The sequence below is a fragment of the Pituophis catenifer genome, unplaced genomic scaffold, assembly GCF_029215685.1.
Source record: "Pituophis catenifer annectens isolate HBS135680 unplaced genomic scaffold, rPitCat1.0.hap2 SCAF_3, whole genome shotgun sequence".
Classification (NCBI taxonomy): Eukaryota; Metazoa; Chordata; class Lepidosauria; order Squamata; family Colubridae; genus Pituophis; species Pituophis catenifer.
In genome coordinates, this window is record NW_027256883.1 from 15,888,911 (window position 1) to 15,908,452 (window position 19,542).

General features: G+C 45.1%; 1 protein-coding gene across 1 annotated transcript; it reads left to right on the forward strand.

The window, feature by feature from the left end:
* Window positions 1–1,396: 1,396 nt before the first annotated feature.
* ZHX1 (zinc fingers and homeoboxes 1) lies at window positions 1,397–15,860 on the forward strand. Its single transcript, XM_070942031.1, has 4 exons — window positions 1,397–1,461; window positions 5,421–5,573; window positions 8,270–8,423; window positions 12,042–15,860. The coding sequence occupies exon 4, from the start codon at window positions 12,254–12,256 to the stop codon at window positions 14,849–14,851; it is 2,598 nt and encodes an 865-aa protein (XP_070798132.1). The 5' UTR covers window positions 1,397–1,461; window positions 5,421–5,573; window positions 8,270–8,423; window positions 12,042–12,253; the 3' UTR covers window positions 14,852–15,860.
* Window positions 15,861–19,542: the final 3,682 nt, after the last annotated feature.

Sequence of the window (19,542 nt, forward strand, 5' to 3'; positions counted from 1 at the left end):
CCTTTCCTTTTCCTTTCCCTTTCCTCTCTCTTCCCCTTTCCTCCCTTCCATTTCCCTTTCCTTCCGTTTCTCCCCCTTCTTTCCCTCTCTTTTCCCCTTTCCTTTTTCTTCCCCTTTCCTCCCTTCCATTTCCCTTTCCTTTCCTTCTTCCCTTTCCCCACCCCCTTCTTTCCCTCTTCCCTTCCCCTTTCCTCCCTTCCCTTTTCCTTTCTTTCCTCTCTTCCATTTCCCTTTCCTTCTGTTCCTCCCCTTCTTTCCTTTCTCTCTCCTCTCCCCTTCCCCTTTCCTCCCTTCCCTTTTCTGTTCCTTCCCCTTTCCTCCCTTCCCTTTCCCTTTCCTTCTTCCCTTCCCCTCCCCCTTCTTTCCTTTCCCTCCCCTCATTCCCCTTTCCTCCCTTCCTTTTTCCTTTCCTCCCATTTCCCTTTCCTTCCGTTCCTCCCTTCTTTCCTTTCTCTCTCCTCTCCCCTTCCCCTTTCCTCCCTTCTCTTTTCCTTTCCTTCCCCTTTCCTCCCTTCCCTTTCCCTTTCCTTCTTCCCTTCCCCTCCCCTTCTTTCCTTTCCCTCCCCTCATTCCCCTTTCCTCCCTTCCTTTTTCCTTTCCTTTCCTCCCATTTCCCTTTCCTTCCGTTCCTTCCCCTTCTTTCCTTTCTCCTCTTCCCTTCCCTTCCCTCCCTTCTCTTTTCCTTTCCTTCCCCTTTCCTCCCTTCCATTTCCCTTTCCTTTCCTTCTTTTGTTCCCTTCCCCCTTCTTTCCTTTCCCTCCCCTCTCCTTCCCTTTTCCTTCCTTCCATTTCCCTTTCCTTCCGTTCCTCTCCCCCTTCTTTCCTTTCCCTCTCCCTTCCCTTCCCCTCCCTTCCAGTTCCCTTTCCTTTCCTCCTTTCCCCTCCCCTCTTCTCCTCCTGCCTTTCCTTTCCTTTTCAGCCCCGCCGAACGCCGCCGCGGCCAATCAGGCGCTTGCTTTCTTTTGCTCCGGCGGCGACCCCTCCTCCCCCCCCGCCTGCTTTCCCACACTCTGGGGACGGAGGGGGGGGGCGACAGTTACAGACGCTTGCAAGAGAGGGTTGGCCCCGCCCTCCGGGTTGAGCATATAGCGAGATGCCCAGATTTCCCCCCCACCGCTTGTAGAGCTCGCTCCTCCCTCCCCGTTTCATAAAACAGATGCATTTTACAGCTCCGGACGGCGCGTTACTTTTCCAAGGGAGGATTTTTGCAAACTGGATAGAAAAAGTGACTCGGGGAAAGGAAGTTTGCTTCTTTTGGGGTTTTTTCCCCCCCCCTCCTCTCCTCCACCCCCCCCTCTAAAAAAAAAAGCTGGATTCCAGTTCAAAGTTCACAAAGCATCCCTCCCCCTCCCCCTCCCAAAAAGTGCAGTAGATTTTTTTTTTTTTAATGCAAGATGGCGGACTTTCCCTGAACGGGCACAATCCGAGGACTCCACCGCAGCCTGCAAAAACATTCGCGAGGTAGGGCTTTTTTTTTTTTTTTTATGCTTTTTGCAGCGGATCCTCGGCGCTGGGGCTATAAAACGAGTCGCAAGAGTGGTTCCCCGTCCTCCACCCGCAACCCCACCGGAGACGACGGCAGGGTGAAGAAGGCAAAAAGCCCTCGCCCGCCTTTCCTTCCATACAAACCACCGGAGATCTCGAAGCCCAGAGAGACGAGACGCGAGGAGAGGTTCGCTTCTTCCTGGGAAGATCCCTTAAAAGATCCGGAATCGCTTTGGGGGGGGGGGGAGCAGGGCGAGAAGAGCCAAGGGCGGCACCCCTCCCTCTTCATTTTCTGCCCGGGATCTCCTCCTTGGGGACCGAACTGGGTGGGAACCCGAGTAGGGAAAAGAGTGTGAACCCCAAATTTAGAGAATTTAATAGCCCCCCCCCCCAAAAAAAAGGATGGATCCCAGGAAGTATCTCCAAAGAGTTGGCCTCCTTTGGCAAGAAAAAACCCTTTGGAAGCACCCCCACTTCCCCATAAGCCCTCCGCCTGGAGTATTGTGTTGTGTTGTGTTGTGTTCTGGTTTTGTGATGATTCAGAGGTTGTGGGGGAAACTGGAAGGACGAGAGAGAAGGTGGCGGTAGTGGGGCCAGACCCAGGCCTGTTCTGGGAAGAAAGCGAGAGAACTAACTAAGCCTTGGTAGAAACGTTCCCACCATCACCACTTTGGGCTAGCTTGAGGGGAGAAAAAAATAATAAATAAATAGAAAAGAGAACGTTGCGTTACGCGAGGATGGGTTGCACAAGAGGTTGTTGGGTTGGCCAACACCACCGGTGCATCTCCACCGGTAAGACAAAATGGGTAGTAGCTGCAGCTTTAGGGTGCCCTCTGCAAAATCCACGGGCTTCAAGGAGAGGTAGGTTTGAAGGGGGGGTGAGTTTGACACCCCAACCCCCAGGTTGGAGTGGAGATGAACAGGCTGGCATAAATTGAATATAGTTTCCGTAGTTTGCTGCGATCCGTTCATAGTACACAGCTAGTCCTCAACGTACGACCGCGATGGAGCCCAAAATTCCTGTTGTTAACGTGAGACGTTTGTTAACTGAGTTTTGCCCCCTTTTACGACCTTTCTTGCCATAACAACTATGGCAGTGAATCACTGCAGTTGATGACTTAATAATTTAGTAATAATAATAACTAATAATTAATAACTCACTAATAACTTAGTAATTTGGTTTGGAAGTGAATCTGGTTTCCCCATTGACTTTTTGCTGGTCAGAAGTTCGCAAAAGGAGATCATCTGACTTTAGGAAACTGGAACAGTCCTAAATAAGCATCTGAACTTCGATCGTGGGATCGTGGGGATGCCGCCATGGTCGTAAGTGTGAAACATGGGCACAAGCCACTTTTTTAAAGTTGCTGTCATAACTTTGAATGGTCACTAAAGAAACTGTTGTAAGTTGAGGATTACCTGTGCTCAGATTTATTGTAGGGTTTTTCTTATTACTTCTGGAGTACAAAGATGGTGGGCAGAAGAATTTCTCTACGCTTATAATGCTTAATTGGGACTTTGAGGTGGGCTTGCCACCTCCAACTCTGTAATCTTGGGGTGCCAGATAGGACCACTCCCTTTTGGGTATCCACCTGTCTCTGGCCTCCAGGTCACTCGTTTGCCAAAAAGGTTCTTTGCATTTTTTTTTTAAAGTACATGAGAATCGCCACTATCATGGAATAAGGCAGAGGTCTTCAAACTTGGCAGCTTTAAGACTTTTGGACTTCAATTCCCAGAATTCTCCAGCCAGCTAGGCTGGCTGGAGAATTCTGAGAGTTGAAGTCCACAAGTCTTAAAGCTGCCAAGTTTGAGGACCCCTGGAATAAGGTCTCCTGCCTTGAACAGGGGATTGGATAGAAGACCTCCAAAGTCCCTCCCAGCCTTATATGTTCATTCATATTTTCAAGGTCACTTGGGCCATGCTGATGTTTAGAACAATAATCCTGGTAGAAGTAAAGAGTTTTCTTGAGGTGCCCGCCCACCTAAGGGGGAAAAAAACATAGGCTGGGATGCTACTTGATTATCTGGGCCATTGAAAGCAACTTCTTGTCGCTTAGAAGAGAAGTGTTTTATAAATAAGCCACAATTCCCATGGCAACCATGGAGACTGTAGAATTAAAGTATAGCTGGGCTATGGAAAATTTTAAGTTTCAGGTTGCTGGAAAGAAGCACAAGAGGATGGAGTGGGGTAAACCCTGTCCACATTTCATTCTCTGTCCGGTCAGTATTCATGCTGTTGCTTCTTGCTGGAAGATCCTTATGAGGTCCAGCTGCCAGTATGTGTAGACCAGGGGTGGGGAACCATGGCCCTTTTATGATTTGTGGACTTCAACTCCCAGAATTCCTGAGCCATTCCTGAGCTCAGGAATACTGGGAGTTGAAGTCCACAAGTCATAAAAGGGCCATGGTTCCCCACCCCTCGTGTAGACTATTTAACTGTGACAAAGTCACATTGTCAAGGATGCATCATAAGGAGGCTAGTCTATATTGCACTATGGCTGTGGGAATGTCCCGCAAACTACCGTATTTTCTGGCGTATAAGACGACTTTTTAACACATGAAAATCTTCTCAAAAGTCGGGGGTCGTCTTATACACCGGATGTCGTTCTCCTGTTTCGGGCTGGTTAGGCAGACCAGCCTGAAAGGCTCTGACGAGCCTTAAATGGCTCTGGCGATCCAAGCTCTGACGATCTGCTAATCAGGCAACTCAGCTGGGATCGCCCAAACCCTATATTTTAACAGGAAAATTCGAGGGTCGTCTTATACGCCCAGTCATCTTATACGCCGGAAAATACGGTATATCATATTGCGACGGGATGGGCCCTCAGAAGTTTCCCTAGATCCCTGCAAGAACTACATCATCTTGAGGGCACTGTTCTTTAATGGCTAAACGATCTACATACCTTAACCACTTAACCACTCTACTAATTGCTCATACATAAAATTAGATTATGTTTTAATCATTTTAATTCATCATTTGTATTGTGTCAGTTTTTAAAATAATTCACAGTTCTGGTGTTCTATACAGGTAGTCCTCGACTTACGATCAAAAATTGACCCCAAAATTATTTATTTATTTATTTATTTATTTATTTATTTATTTATTTATTTATTTATTTATTTATTTATTTATTTATTTATTTATCAAATTTCTATACCGCCCTACTCCCGGAGGACTCAGGGCGGTGAACAGCCAAGATAAAATACAGATAATACAAACATTAAAATTCCCTTAAAATTATTAAATATTTTGGCCGAAACACAGATTAAAACACCCAATTTATAAAATTTATGTTGCTAAGTGAGACAGCCATTAAGTGAATTTTGTCCCGTGGTTGACCTTTCCTTGCCACAGCTGATAACGTGAATCACTGCATTGTCAAATTAGTGACACGGTTGTTAAGTGAATCTGGCTTCCCCATTGACTTTGCTTGTCAGATGATCCTGTGACACGACAGTCGTCATGAATACGAGTCAGTTGCCAAGCGTTTAAACTTTGGTCACGTCACCATTGGGCTGCTGCAATGGGTGTAAATATTGCTTAACGCATTGTAAGCCGCCCTGAGTCTCCAGAGAAGGGCGGCATATAAATCAAATTAAAAAAAAAAAAAACTGTCATAAGTCAACTGTTTCACTGCTGTTGTAACTTCGAACGTTCGCTAAACAAACTGTTGTAAGTTGAGGACTGCCTGTATTTCGATACACATTTTATGTGTTGTTTTTGTGAATTTTATGCATTATGCATTAATTCTATTATGCCATACAGAATAAATAAATAAAAATCTGTCCGCTCACTCTGTCTTGAGCTGACAGAAATCTTTCCCATAAATTCAGGGGACATAGTTCTTTGTTCCTACACTGGCAAGTTGTGTTTCCTGGACTTAACGTAGCCTGGTCATGCTATTTATCAGCAAAGTATGTACCATTTTGTTTTTCAGACCAAGCGATGATCACTGTGGGATAAATGATGCTCATGCTTTCATCCCAAGGACTGACGGATAGAAACAGCTGGAATCTTGGAGGAGACCTAAATCAAGCATATGCAAACAGAAAGTTCTAGAATTCTGGAAAAATACCTGAACTCATGATAGGTACTCTTGGGCTACAACTAGCTTAATTTGAGGGCAGGATTTATAGGGAGTCCTTGATTTACGACTAGTCACTTAACAAGCGTTTGATGTTACGAAGGACCCTCAAAAGTTTCTTAGGGTCTGTTGTTGAAGTTATGAAAGCCTCACATACATCTCTGCATTTTGGCACTTGGCAACCGGCTCAAATTTACCGACATTTGCAGCATCCCCGTGAGCATGAATTGTGGTGTTTTTTGCCAGCTTTTGGTGTTTACTTCCAGTTTCTGGCAAAAAAAAATGTCCATTGGGAAATTTGATTTGCTTAACGATTGTGGTATTTGCTTAACAACCACAGTGTTTGTTTAATGACCAAAATGCTGAAAAATTGGGTCTGGTCACCCAAAGCCTCAACTTAAGACAGGCTTAATTGTGGTCGTAAGTTGAGTGCTGTGTTAGACAAAAATCATTTTCATCCTACAGTCTTTCTCTCTTCATCTCCCATTGCTCTTCATTTTTGTCTTGGAAAAAACAGGTCGAAAAAGAGGCCGCTATTGGCCCTACAATGAGAAAGGCGCTTATCATATTTAAGAAAAATCACCTAGCACAGGGGTGTCAAATTCAAGGCCCGTGGGCCAGATCCGGCCCCCAGGTTGCTTAAATCTGGGCTGGAAATAGCAAAGGGCCGGCCCGCGGTGCCTCTGGCAGCCAAAAAGGGGCATGGGGAGCCACAGGCCACACCCCATTTTGGTCACACACGTGTTTATGTGCATTAGAATAAAAAAACATCGTCACAGAAGCTGTTGTTTGTGCAAATGGGCAAAATATGACTTTCACACTCTTCAAGAACGTGTGTCTGTAGTAACATCGCCTCACAGAACCCTTTTGTTACCTCAGCGGCAGTAGCCCAGTAGGATAGGAAAACAATACCACATGGACAAATATGAATAATCTGGCCCAGGGGTCAGCAACCTGCGACTCTGGAGCCGCATGTGGCTCTTTCACTCCTCTGCTGCAGCTCCCTGACACTCAAAATATGCGTCACAACCGCCAATGTGTGACACCTGTCGGCATGCGATTTATTGAACTTTTCAACCCCTGGTAGGCCAACCATGAATAAATCCAAGAAAAGAAAAGTTTCAGAAGAAAACAACGTTTAATTCAACTACATATGCTAGTTTTGTGGCTGCTCAAGAAATAGTCAGGCACGGGAAGGGTTTTGTGGCTCCAGGTGTTTTCTTTTCTGTGGGAAAATGGGTCCAAATGGCTCTTTTGAGTGTTTTAAGGTTGCAGACCCATGGTCTGGCCTAAGGCCTTCTACTGCCTGAGAATGCCATGAGTTATTTACAAGTAGTTTTCAACATTTCATTTAGTGTCCATTCAAAGTTACAACAGCACTGAAAAAAGGGACTTATGACCGTTTTTCACACTTAACGACCATTGCAGCCTTTCCCCGTGGTCACATGACCAGAATTCAGATGCTTGGCAAATTACTCATATTTATGATAGTCACATGGTCCTGGGGTCATGTGATCAATCACCTTTTGCGATTTTCTGACAAGCAAAGTCAAGGGGGAAGCCAGATGACAGCCTTGTCACTAACTTAACAACTGCAGTGATTCACTCAACAAATGTGACAAGAAAGGTCGTAAAAGGAAGCAAAACTCGCCTAACAAATGTCTCACGTAGCAACAGAAATTTTAGGCTCAATTGTGGTCATAAGTCGAGAAGCAATCTGTATTATTTATTTATTTGGTTAAATTTATATGCCGCCCTTCTCCCGAAGGACTCTGGGCGGCTCACAAAAGGTTAAAAACTGAAGAACAATAAAAAAATATAATTAATTTAGCATAATTAAAATCCCACAATTTAAAACCCATATTAAAACCAACTAAAAACACCCCGCAGATCAGATGAGTTGTTTAAAAAGCCACGTCTTTAGGTCCTTGCGGAAGGAGTATTATAGATATTATTAACGTTTTAAGATTTGTATCCTTAATATGTGATTAGGATTGTGATCGTATTTTTCATTCCCCCATTTACGTGAGGGTACAGTAGAGATAAGACCCTATTTTAATCCCATTTGGAACTTGAACTTGTGGAGATCCTGGGAAAAGAAAGGGGTTTATGAAGATCAGGAACAACTTCTCTCATTGATACTAGGAAGACTTTAAAAAGTCAGTCTCTCATTTTCTTCAGCTAAGCATCTCCTTTTTCTACATGATTATCAGCTTAAAACAGTGTTTCTCAACCTTGGTAGCTTGAAGATGGGTGGACTTCAACTCCCAGAATCCCCCCAGCCAGCAGCGCTGGCTGGGGGATTCTGGGAGTTGAAGTCCACCCATCTTCAAGCTACCAAGGTTGAGAAACACTGGCTTAGAAGAACTATAGGGAACCTATCCATCTATATTCAGAAATGAGTTCTTGGAGGGAAAAACAGTGTTAGGTCAGAGGGATCCTTGGTGTCCTCTGAGCTTGGTTGTTTTCTTGCAGACGTCTTATTACCCAACTAGGTAACATCATCAGTGCTAGTGTTAGGTCTATGCTTCAGAAAAAGGAAAGGAGTCTTATGGCCCTTTAAAGACCAACAAATACAATGCGATACAGGTAATCCTCATTTAGTGACCACAAATGGGACTGGCAGCTTAGTTGTTACGCAGTCTCTAAGTGAAACCACAACGGTGCTTATCATCTTACTTCACCTTTCGTTTGCTTTACAGACCTGCAAAGAGCATGATATGAGGATTGGTCACAAAATTACTTTTTCATCACTATTGCAAGTCGCTAAATGCGGTGTTGCTAAACAAAAGGACTACTGTATGAGTTTTCATTGACTTCAACCACTTCTTCAGGGGCAACTGCTATAGAATTCAGGTAAATGTGTGTAGAATTCAACCTAATAGCCACAAATCTGGTTATTTGACTTAGAAAAATGCCCGTCTATGGGGCTTTATGATTAGTAAGACTTCTGTTAAGTAAATAGAAAGATAGTTTTACACCATAAACGCTCTTCATCTTACTCCACCACCTGATTTCCTTCCTTAGGCTTGCTTTAAATCTCCTGATTTCACAGCTTCCTCTTTCATTTATTCCTTATTCAGAAGAAATGCAAAATAACGAGTACAGAGAGTCCTTGACTTAACGGTTCATTTAGTGAATGTTCGAAGTTACAGCAGCACTGAAAAAAGTGACTTATGACCATTTTCCACACTTAGGACCCTTGTGGTATCCCCATGGTCATGTGATCAAAATTCAGATGCTGGGCAACTGACTCAGATTTATGACGGTTGCTATGTCCCAGGGTCACGTGATTCCCTTTTGCAACCTTTTGACAGACAATGGGGAAGCCAGATTCATTTTCACAACCGTGTTACTAACTTAACAACTGCAGTGATTCACTTAACAACTGGGGCAAGAAAGGTCGTAAAATAAGAGAAAACTCACTTAACAAATGTCTCGCCTTAGCAAGAAAAATTTGGGCCTCAATCGTCATATGTCGAGGACTACCTGAAGAGCATCTTCGTTTCCAGCAGTAGAAGCATTAACAGTGGACTACTTCGAAGGCCTCAGCCCAGGGGTGAAATCCATCAGGTTCTGACAGGTTCTGGAGAACCAGTAGCAGAAATTTTGAGTAGTTCGGAGAACCGGCAAATACCACCTCTGGCTGGCCCCAGAGTGGGGTGGGAATGGAGATTTTGCCATATCCTTCCCCCAGGAGTGGAGAGGGAATGGAGATTTTGCAGTATCCTTCCCCTGCCATGCCCACCAAGCCACGCCCACGGAACTAGTAAAAAAAATGGATTTCACCACTGCCCCAGCCCCAATACCAGTTTTAATATAAGTGGGCCTAAGTTAATTATTGTAATTGGGCAACTTGGTCGCTAAATGATGCCCGTCATACAACAAAACATCACGTGACCATACCAACTTACGACAGCCGTTCTGCTAGTGGTCTTTTAAGTGAATCCCTCATGGGCATTAAGCACAACGTCACTGGACTTGTGACTTGTGACTTCTTCCTAGCTTCCCCATTGACTTTGCTCGGCCAAAGCTGGTTGTGAAGATCACAAGTAGCAATCACATGACTGCAGGGAGTTCTGTGAACACCATAACTGCACTCTAGTTGTCAAGCACCCATATCAAAATTACATGGCTGTTAACAGTCACAACTTCGAGGTCATAAGCCTCCTTTTTTTAGCCCTGTTGTAATTTTAAACAACTGCTGAAAGAGTAGTTGGTAAGCAAGGATTATTTGTACAGATTAACTGATGGGGTTGTTTGCCTTGGTTTAATTAGTTTTAAAAATTGTCTACAAACAGGAAAAAAAAAAGTTGAGTTAGAAAAGCCATCAGCTGTGATCATAACTTCCTGCTGTTGCTTTGGGCTGAAATCTGCTATTTCCTACTGTAGTTACATGTAGGAACTGTGGTAAAATGTGGAATCCTTCACTTACTTTCTTGATTCTCTAAATGGATCCAGAAGAATGGAGTGAAAAAATTGGCTTCCAAACATCCAAAGAGTTGTATCTATGTACATAAGGCCACTCGGCACTTATCTTAGGGGCAGCAGAAGCTCACAGATAATTATTTGCAACTTCCAGGGCTAAACTCATCCTAAACAATGATAGGGCAGGTTCTTTTCTCGCACAGAGCCTGGACGTAAGACAGGTTAATTATATTATCTCAATCTTGTTAAAGGAAACCACCGCTTCAAAGAATTACTGGCCAGTATTACCTGAACACTTGCACACATTCCAGAGCCCTATTTCTTAGGCAAAAACATCTTATCAAAGGGGAAGTGTTTGTATTTTGAAATCTGTAGGACAGGGGTCCCTGACCTGTGGGCCATGGCCCATTACTGGGCTGCGGCCTTTTGGCCACCGGGCCGTGTGAGTAACTGGCTGGTGTGAGGCGGTGCGATGGGGGACCCCACTTGCGCGAGGGGGAGAAAGGGGATGGTTTTGTGGGAGGGGTTTGTGCATGCATGCACACGCACGAACACAAAGTGGTTCCACTTGTGCAAGCGTCCGCGGCCTCTCTCACACGAGCATTGTCGCAGTTGCTCAGAGCCCCACTCGGGAAAGCAACGGGTATTAGCAATGTGCATGCGAATGCGCATGCCCCTTCCACAAAACCATCTCCTCTTTCTCCCCTCTCCCTGCTCTGGGCTGCCAACCCAGAAATGTCGGAGAACTGCTGCAGAAGACATTCCTTCTTCTGCATTGTGGCTTAGACTGAAGGACCAGACATGCGGTTTGTCCAGCGAGCACAGGGGTGTCAAACTCGATTTCAGGGTTGTGTTTGATCTTGGGGAGCGGAGTAGGCATGGCCAGCTTGACGTCACTCGTGTTGAAGGCGCCTGTGCTGGCTCGAGCATTCTGCCAGCAAAAACGGGCTCACGAGCTCTGTTTTCGGCTGGGATTGCCTCCTGCAACCCTCTGCCAGCAAAAACGGAGCTTGGGAGGCCTGCACGTGGCCCTCCCGAGCTCTGTTTTCACTGGCAGAGGCACCGTGGACTGGTCCTTTGCTGTTTCCAGGGCGGCCTCACGGGCCAGATCTAAGCACCCTGCAAGCCTTGGTAGTACAGGGGTTTAAGGCACCCTGTTATTAAGCTGGTTATTAAGACCAGCTGCCTGCAATTACTGCAGGGTTCGAATCTCGCCAAGGCTCAAGGTTGACTCAGCCTTCCATCCTTTCTAAGGTAGGTAAATTGAGGACCCAGTTGTGGGGGCAATAAGCTGACTTTGTATAAATATACAAAAGGATGAAGACTATTGCTGAGCGCATTGTAAGCCGCCCTGAGTCTTCGGAGAAGGGCGGCATATAAATCAAATTAAAAAAAAAAAAAAAAAACCAGATCCATCCCATCCCATCCCTTAATAGAAGCAAGGTTTCAGTCTTAGGATCACATTAGTTAGGCTAGTTAAAATTCAGGCTTCCTTAAAGATGCGCACCATTAAGTTGTTTGCAGGCACATGTTGCATGCCAGATGAAAATCCTCCCTACAAGTTCCCGGAGTAAGTGTTTTATGGAGCAAGACCTCTGTTTTACTTGGCAAGATTTCTGCCCATACATGAGGAACAATAAAGGAAACTGCTTAGAACAGCTGTTCCAGCTTTTGTGGACTGGGAGGGAGGGGAAGAGGAGAAGGCTTGTGCGAGTGGCAGGCGCTCACGTGCGCACAGTTCCATTTGCACAAGTGGTGCATGCATCCTCCACACGGACAAATGAAGTTTTGCCCGGGCGCTCACCAATCACATAAGTAGAGCTTTTTGTGTGTATACGCTCACCCGCTGCTTGTGTGGCCCGGTTCCAAATCCGCCGTGGCCGGGGTTTGAGGATCCCAGCCTTAGAAGAACCTCAATATGTCTTTCTTGGTTTTCAGAGTCTGAATGAGATTGACTCAAATGCATATGGCCTCATACAATGAAAACAACTCTTTAAAAAAACATATCTCATTTTCCCCCTTTCCCTTTTCTTTTTTTAAATCCAGGGTGCACGAACAGTTGTTAAGAAGTTGCTGCTCATTGCCTTTTCCTTCGGACGGCAAGTTGTTGTCTTACTGAATTGCACTATGGCGATGCTGCTAAGGGCCGAAATTGGGAGAAGCCACCCTGCAGAGCAGTAGTGCCCAAAGCCTCTGAAAAGCTTGAAGGGTTGAAACTTGAATTGGTTTGGCTCCATTGCCTTTTCGTCGGAGAGGAAATGGCGAGCAAACGAAAATCCACGGTGCCTTGCATGGTCCCGGCGAGAGAGCCGGATATGGATCTAGAAGCCATATCGGATGTTGAGGAGGTCTTACCGGTGATGACCTCTGCGGGGAGCGTGTCAAGCGATGAGGACTCTGGAGAATGTGTCGATTCAGACAGCCAGCTAAATAAAAAAGTTGAAGGCGGCTACGAATGCAAATACTGTACCTTCCAGACTCCTGATTTAAATATGTTTACTTTCCATGTGGATTCTGAGCATCCCAACGTAGTCCTCAGCTCATCTTACGTCTGCTTTGAATGCAAATTTGTGACCAAACGGTATGATGCTCTTTCGGAACATAATACCAAATACCACCCCGGAGAGGAGAACTTTAAACTGAACATGGTCAAACGCAACAACCAGACCATCTTCGAGCAAACAGTGAACGACCTGACTTTTGATGGGAGTTTTGTCCAGGAGGAGAAAACGGGAGAAGAATCGGAAGGCTCAGAAAGCCACTTGACCGGCATCTCCATCAGCAAAACCCCCATTATGAAAATGATGAAGAATAAGAATGAAACAAAGCGAATTGTGGTTTTTCACAACGCCGCCGAGGATGATCCCACAGAAGAAAAAGATGGTGACACCGACGTGGAGTGTGAAGAAATTGTAGAAAAGGGAGCCACTGCAAGTTCAGATACCAACACAGATAATTCCTCAGCTGGGGAAGCAGCCCCCCCGGTTGTGAACCCCACCGCGGTGATTCAGCCTGCTCAGGTGATCACTACCCTCGCCTCTCCACCGACATCTAATTTAATTTCTAAAGTCTTGATCCCTATTAATAGCATCCCAGCCTATAACACCGCTTTGGATAACAACCCTCTCCTGCAGAACACTTACAATAAATTCCCATATCCAACTGTGTCAGAAATCGCGCTCCTGGCTACTCAAGCTAAATACACTGAGGAACAAATCAAAATCTGGTTCTCCGCCCAACGCTTAAAACACGGGGTGAGCTGGACCCCGGAAGAAGTAGAGGAGGCAAGAAGGAAGCAGTTTAACGGCACAGTGCATACCGTTCCTCAGACAATTACAGTGATTCCAGCGCATATTTCAGCCGCCGGTAACGGTCTGCCTTCCATTTTGCAAACTTGTCAAATCGTCGGCCAACCGGGCCTCGTCCTTACACAGGTGACGGGAACTGGCACGCTTCCCGTGACGGCCCCCATCACCTTGGCGATGGCAGGTGTTCCAAACCCAGCCCAACTGCAGAAAGCCCAGGGCCAAGCTACACAGCCTGTTCCTGAAAGTAAGCAACAAGTAGCGGCTGTTCCCGCGCCCCAACTTACGAAATCGGAGGTGGTGGCGGCCGCAGCCACCACCAACATTGACACGGTTGCCGTCCGGGCAAAGAAGACGAAGGAGCAGCTGATGGAATTAAAAGTCAGCTATCTGAAAAGTCACTTCCCTCTTGATTCGGAGATAATCCGGCTGATGGAAACCACAGGATTGACCAAAGGGGAGATTAAAAAATGGTTCAGCGATACCCGGTACAACCAGAGGAATTCAAAGCACAATTACCACAATAATCAGAACAGCGATTCTTGCACTATCGTTATTGACTCCAGTGACGAAACGAGTGAACCCCCCATGCTGGTTCAGAAGCAGTCTTCTGCAGCCTCGGATTTGAGCTCTCAGAAGTTCAAAGACAAGACTGTGGAGCAACTTAAAGTCCTCCAGGACAGTTTCCACAACCACCCAGTCCTTTCTGAGGATGAACTGAACAGGGTAAGTTCAGAAACAAAGCTGGCCAAGGAAGAGATAGAGGCTTGGTTTGCAGAACAGAAAAAAATGACTGGTTCTGCAGAAGAAGGTGAGGAGATTTCTGAAGGTCATGCCGAGAGTCAGAAGGAAATTGTTGTAGTGGAAACCTTTGGAGGTGAAGGCTCTGGAGCTCTGAAGGCAGGGAAGCCGGCCAAAAAGTCCCCGGAGCAATTGCACATGCTCAAAATGTCATTCATCCGAACTCAGTGGCCTTCTTCCGAGGAGTATGACAAGTTGGCCCGAGAAACAGGGCTTCATCGAACGGACATCGTGAGTTGGTTTGGGGACACTCGCTACGCCTGGAAAAATGGCGGCTTGAAATGGTACTACTACTATCAAGGGAACAATGCAAACAGTGCCAATGGTCAAGGCCATTCCAGGCGGAGGGGAAGGGGAAGGTCCAAGGGGAGGGGTCGGGGTCGGACACGCGGCCGGCTGACGGCCAACAAAAGGCCCAAACCTTGGGACCGAACTCCGGTCATCAAGTTTAAAACTGGAAAAGCGATCCTCAAGGATTATTACCTGAAACATAAGTTTCTTAATGAACAGGATCTCGACGAACTGGTTGCAAGGTCGCACATGGGCTATGAGCAGGTCAGGGAATGGTTTGGAGAGAAGCAGAGGCGAGCCGACCTTGGCCTGGAGCTGTTTGACGAAGAAGACGAAGAAGAGATGGTGGACGAGCAGGAGGACGAAGAGGAGGAAGAGGAGGAGGATGAAGAAACAGATGACAGCGACAACTGGGAGCCACCACGGCACGTTAGGCGTAGGTTGCCAAAATCAGACTGACTTGGACGTTGTTGGCATTGTCAGAATGCAACCTTGCCACACCATTGGCCTTGCCAAGCAATTGGTGCTGACCTTCTACGCCTAGCAATTGTCTACTTTGAGTTTGCTCCACATGGAAGGCAGAACTGAGAGATTGACTTTTGCATCCCATGCAAACTTGTGGCGCAGGAATGGAAAAGCAAGTCTGGAACTTAGACTTCCCAAGTTTCCAGAAAGTTAGCCGTTGTCCATATCTGCTGATAGAGGCACGTTGAAGGGACTATGTGCTCAATTGCCTTATGTTTGCTTCCAAAAACCCTGTCAGGAAAGAGGTTCAGGTTTTTTAAAAAGAAAATGATAACCTCTTTGGGCTGAAAGAATTGTCACTAAATGAAAAGTGCTCACGGCGTCCCTCTTGCTAAGCTGCATGTCAGTTTTCTTCCCTCCAAACATAAGAAAGCCTTCACGAGAAACTTCAGGTTCTTGAAAAGACGTCCCTTAGAAGAAAATCAAGATTTGTTGGCTATCTTCCCAGCATGCAAAGATGATAAATCACGGATTTCACTTAAAGGAAGACGAGGTTCTGGTAGAAGGTTGAGGGAGATAAAACCCCATAGATAAAGAGCAGTTCATCGTTTCTCCAGAGAAGTGATGGGCATGTTGAGACTAAACCACCATCGGTTGGACATGCATTAATTTGGATTATTAACCTGAGAAGGTGGCTGGCCACAGTGACTGCTTTGGCTCTCTGAGTCTAGGAATATAAGATGATTTGGGGAGAAAGGTTACCAAAGGTGGGAAACCATGGAAGGGTGATAGTTGCTTGTGGTTTTTGAGTTTTTTTTTTTGTTTTTTTTTAAAAAGGAAATTAGAGGAAAGGACTATCTTTGTTACATACAGAGCCTGTGTACTAGGTTTACAGAACTCCTGTTGAATGTGTCTCTCTAGCTGTGTTCAGGGAATTGGGGTCCGAAGTATGTTTTTATATTAAAACTAATCAGTGTATATCGTATTTAAATACTAGAATCAATTAATGCAGCCAATACCAAAAACTTGGCTTGGATTGTGCAATTCTTTTTTTCCTTCCGTCTATCAAAGTAACATTTTCCATTGGAAAACCCATTTTCCCTAAAGTTCTGCAGGACAGTTTCTTTAACGAAAGCTTCATGGCTGAGAAGTCACCCAAAGGGCCTTATGGAAAGCGAGACTTGTGAATTTTTTTTTTGTCTTCAGAATGCCTTCAATTATCGTCTTCTACCCCCTTGTATCAAGACTCTTTGGACCTGTGTTTCTCCACGTCCGTGGCGGCGTGACGATGTGTAGACTTCCAACTCTCAGAATGTGTGAAGTTGGGTGGACTTCACTTCCCAGAATGTTGAAGTCTCCATGTGTAAACTTCAACTCCCACAATTCATGGCTGGCAGGGGAATTCTGGGAGTTGAAGTCCACATATCTTCAAGTTGCCACAGTTGAGAAACTGTTTGGACAATAGAACTTGGTTCTGGTGCCCCTCCTAAGAGAAGATGAATGTCCACCTGATGGAGGTAGTGATTCTCCCCAAGCAGAAAACAATCCATGAATCACAGGTTCCTACCAAGCCATTTCCAACTGAGTATCTCTGTTTCCTGGCCCAAATGTACCTATCAGCTGGGATTCCTTAAAATTTCTGCCTGCCAGAAGATGATTGGAAGGTGCTAAACGCAAGGTTGGGATTGAAACCAGTTGAGCAGGTTGACAGCTAATCTTGGTGGGTCAGGTCTCTCTTAACAGGATGTCAGTAAGGCACCTGCCCAGCTAGCCCTTGGTTCCAGAAAGTTTTTTTTCCCCCAGAAATAATCAGAATCTTATACACATATACAAAGACTTGCAGGATTGTAGAGTTGTTGGATTCTTAACCTGATAAATTGCCGTTTTTGCAATTTCATGCAAGAGCTCGCCCCAAATATCTGGGCCCTGCCCTCAGTGGTACCTATAAGGCAGAAGTGGGTTGCTACCAGTTCGCCCCTGTTCGGGCGAATTGGTAGCGGCAGGAGGCTTTGCCCACCCACCCAGACATCATCAAAAACGCACTACGAATGCACAGAACCTTCTGCACACCCGCGCGCTCCCAATAGCGAACTGGTAGCGCCAGGATTTGAATCCCACTTCTGCTATAAGGAGAGAGGGAAAGTAGAGGCAGATGGACAGAAGCAGAGTTGAAGCATCGTAGCACACACCTTGCTCCTTTTTTTGTGCATCACCACCTATAGAAAGAAAAGACGCAATCGCATTGGCTTTTGTCATGGTTACAATGGCAAGAACTAGCAAATGTTGCTGCCTAAATTACCATGTGAGTTTTGGCTGTAATTTGGCATAATTTAAGACTCCATAAGCAACTCGGTCTGGACTTGCAGATTCGTGGACGATCAAACTGACGGGTAAAGCAAAAGGGAAATTGGTCTTTTTGATTAACTTAATGCCCAAAGATTGTAATACAGGTAGTCCTTGATTTACAATCATTGGTTTAGCGACTGTTCAAAGTTACAACGGCACTGGAAAAAAGTCACTTGTGACCAGTCCTTGCACCTAACAACCGTTCCTGCATCCCCAGGGTCACGTGATCAAAATTAGCCAACCAATGAGTATTTACGATACTTGCAGAGTCCCTGAGTCATGTGATAGCCATTTACATCCTTCCCAGCTGCTTCCAACAAGCAAAGTCAGTGGTGGAAACTGGATTTGCTTAATGGCCCTGTGATTCAGTTAATAACTGCTGTGATTCTCTCAATAATTGGGACAACAACCAAAAAAATCTCACTTAAAGTCATTAACTTCGCTTAGCAACCGAAATTCTGGTCCCTATTGTGGCAATAAATTGAGGACTACCTTATGACCACAATTGAACCCAACATTTCGGTTGCTAAGTGAGTAAGTTGTTAAGTGAATTTTGCCCCATTTTACCACTTTTCTTGCCACAGTTGTTAACTGAATCGCTGCACTTGCTAAAGTGAGTAACCTGGTTGTTAAGTGAATCTGGCTTCCCCACTGACTTCGCTTGTCAGAAGGCCGCAAACGGGGATCACATGAGCCTGGGAACACTGCAACCGTCATAAAATTAGAGTCAGTTGAGTCAGCATCTGAATTTTGATCCTGTGACGGCGGGGATGCTGCAACGGTCATAAGTGAAAAATGGTCATAACTCACTTTTTTTCAGTGCCGTTGTAACTTTGAACGGTCACTAAAGGAACTGTTGTAAGCCGAGGACTACCTGTAGTAGTCTCATTGACTGTAATTGCAATTAAAGGTTGCAATGAAGAGTTTCTAAATGTCATGCTCCCAAGACATGCAGTGTGGAGATTCGTGGCTCAGTCCAGGAGCACCCTTAGCAGAGATCCTCAGTCAGCCTTACAGTCTTGAAACCTGAGATTTACAGCAGAGATTGAGTAAAAAAAAAAGCAGTAACAGATTCCTACAAGAGTTTTGTTTCTTTTTGACAGAGATCCAGAGTGAGAAAGCGTAAAATACAATAATGACATTTCCTGCTATTTGGGCTTTAGCGTATTACTAAATCATTCCTGTATTTCATGCAATTCATTATTGCTTAATCCACCTTCCTTTCCAGTTACTAGCTCAAGTGAGTTAATTTCTGCAACTAGTTGAACAGGCTTTTATCAAACCGAGGGAATGGAATTAATTTTTTATGCAATACAATTGGTCATACTCTCTGTTAGAGTTCTTTTTGAGTGAAGCTTTTCCCCCAGTGTGTATTAATTTAGTTGGGAAGATCTGTTTTAGGGATTTCAATGTCAATGTTGGCAGCTGTGTTTTCTCCAAATTTTAGAAGGGTCAGCTTCAGAATATAGGTAGTCCTTGACATACAACTAGTGGGTTGCTCCCGGTTCGTCCCGGATTGGGCGAACTGGTAGCAGTGGGAAGCTCCACCCACGTGCGTGAGCGCCACGGGTGGGTTCTACTTACCTTTACTACCAGTTCGCATCGCAGCTGTGTATGTGCAGATCACCTATGATGACGCCCACATCAGTGGGCGGAGCCTCCCGCAGGTTTTACTACTGGTTCTTGGGAACTGGTCTGAACCGGGGGCAACCCACCACTGGTGAGCGCCCACGAGTGAACCTGTAGCAACAGGGTTCACCCTGGCTTACAAACATCACTTACTGACTGTTGAAGTTACAACAGTCCTTGAAAAGGATACCTACAATCCAGATTTGAAGTTTGAAGATGGCCACTCCCCATGGTCATGTGACTGCATTTTGGGTGCTTGGCTACTGTCCTACATTTATAGCTATTTGCAGGGTCCTGGTAATATTTTTACCAGAAACATGTTTAATTCCAGTTTATGGTAGAAACAGCATTCATTTAAAGACTATAGCATTCATTTTATGACCACTGCAAAAAAAATATGTTGCAATCACATGATGATTTTTTTTTCCAATCAAGTTTCATATTCCCTTGCAGAGTAATCTATATGGGAACTGAGGCTTAAGCATTAAGTGGACAAAAAATGGTTAGAGTAAGCCATTTAGTTAATAGTTCATTTTTATTCCCAAACGTTGCAGAGAAAGGATTAAAAAGGCTCTCCTCAAAGATCAGAACTCATTTCTTGCAAAAATAATGGTGGGATAAAATTTTATTTATTCAATTTCTATAGCAACCCAACTCAACCAAGTGACTCTAAATAATAATAATATGTGCCATCCCGTTATTTTTGACTT

Excerpts from the sequence above, each read along its gene's own strand:
- ZHX1 (XM_070942031.1), top strand. The coding sequence starts at position 12,254 with ATGGCGAGCAAACGAAAATCCACGGTGCCTTGCATGGTCCCGGCGAGA.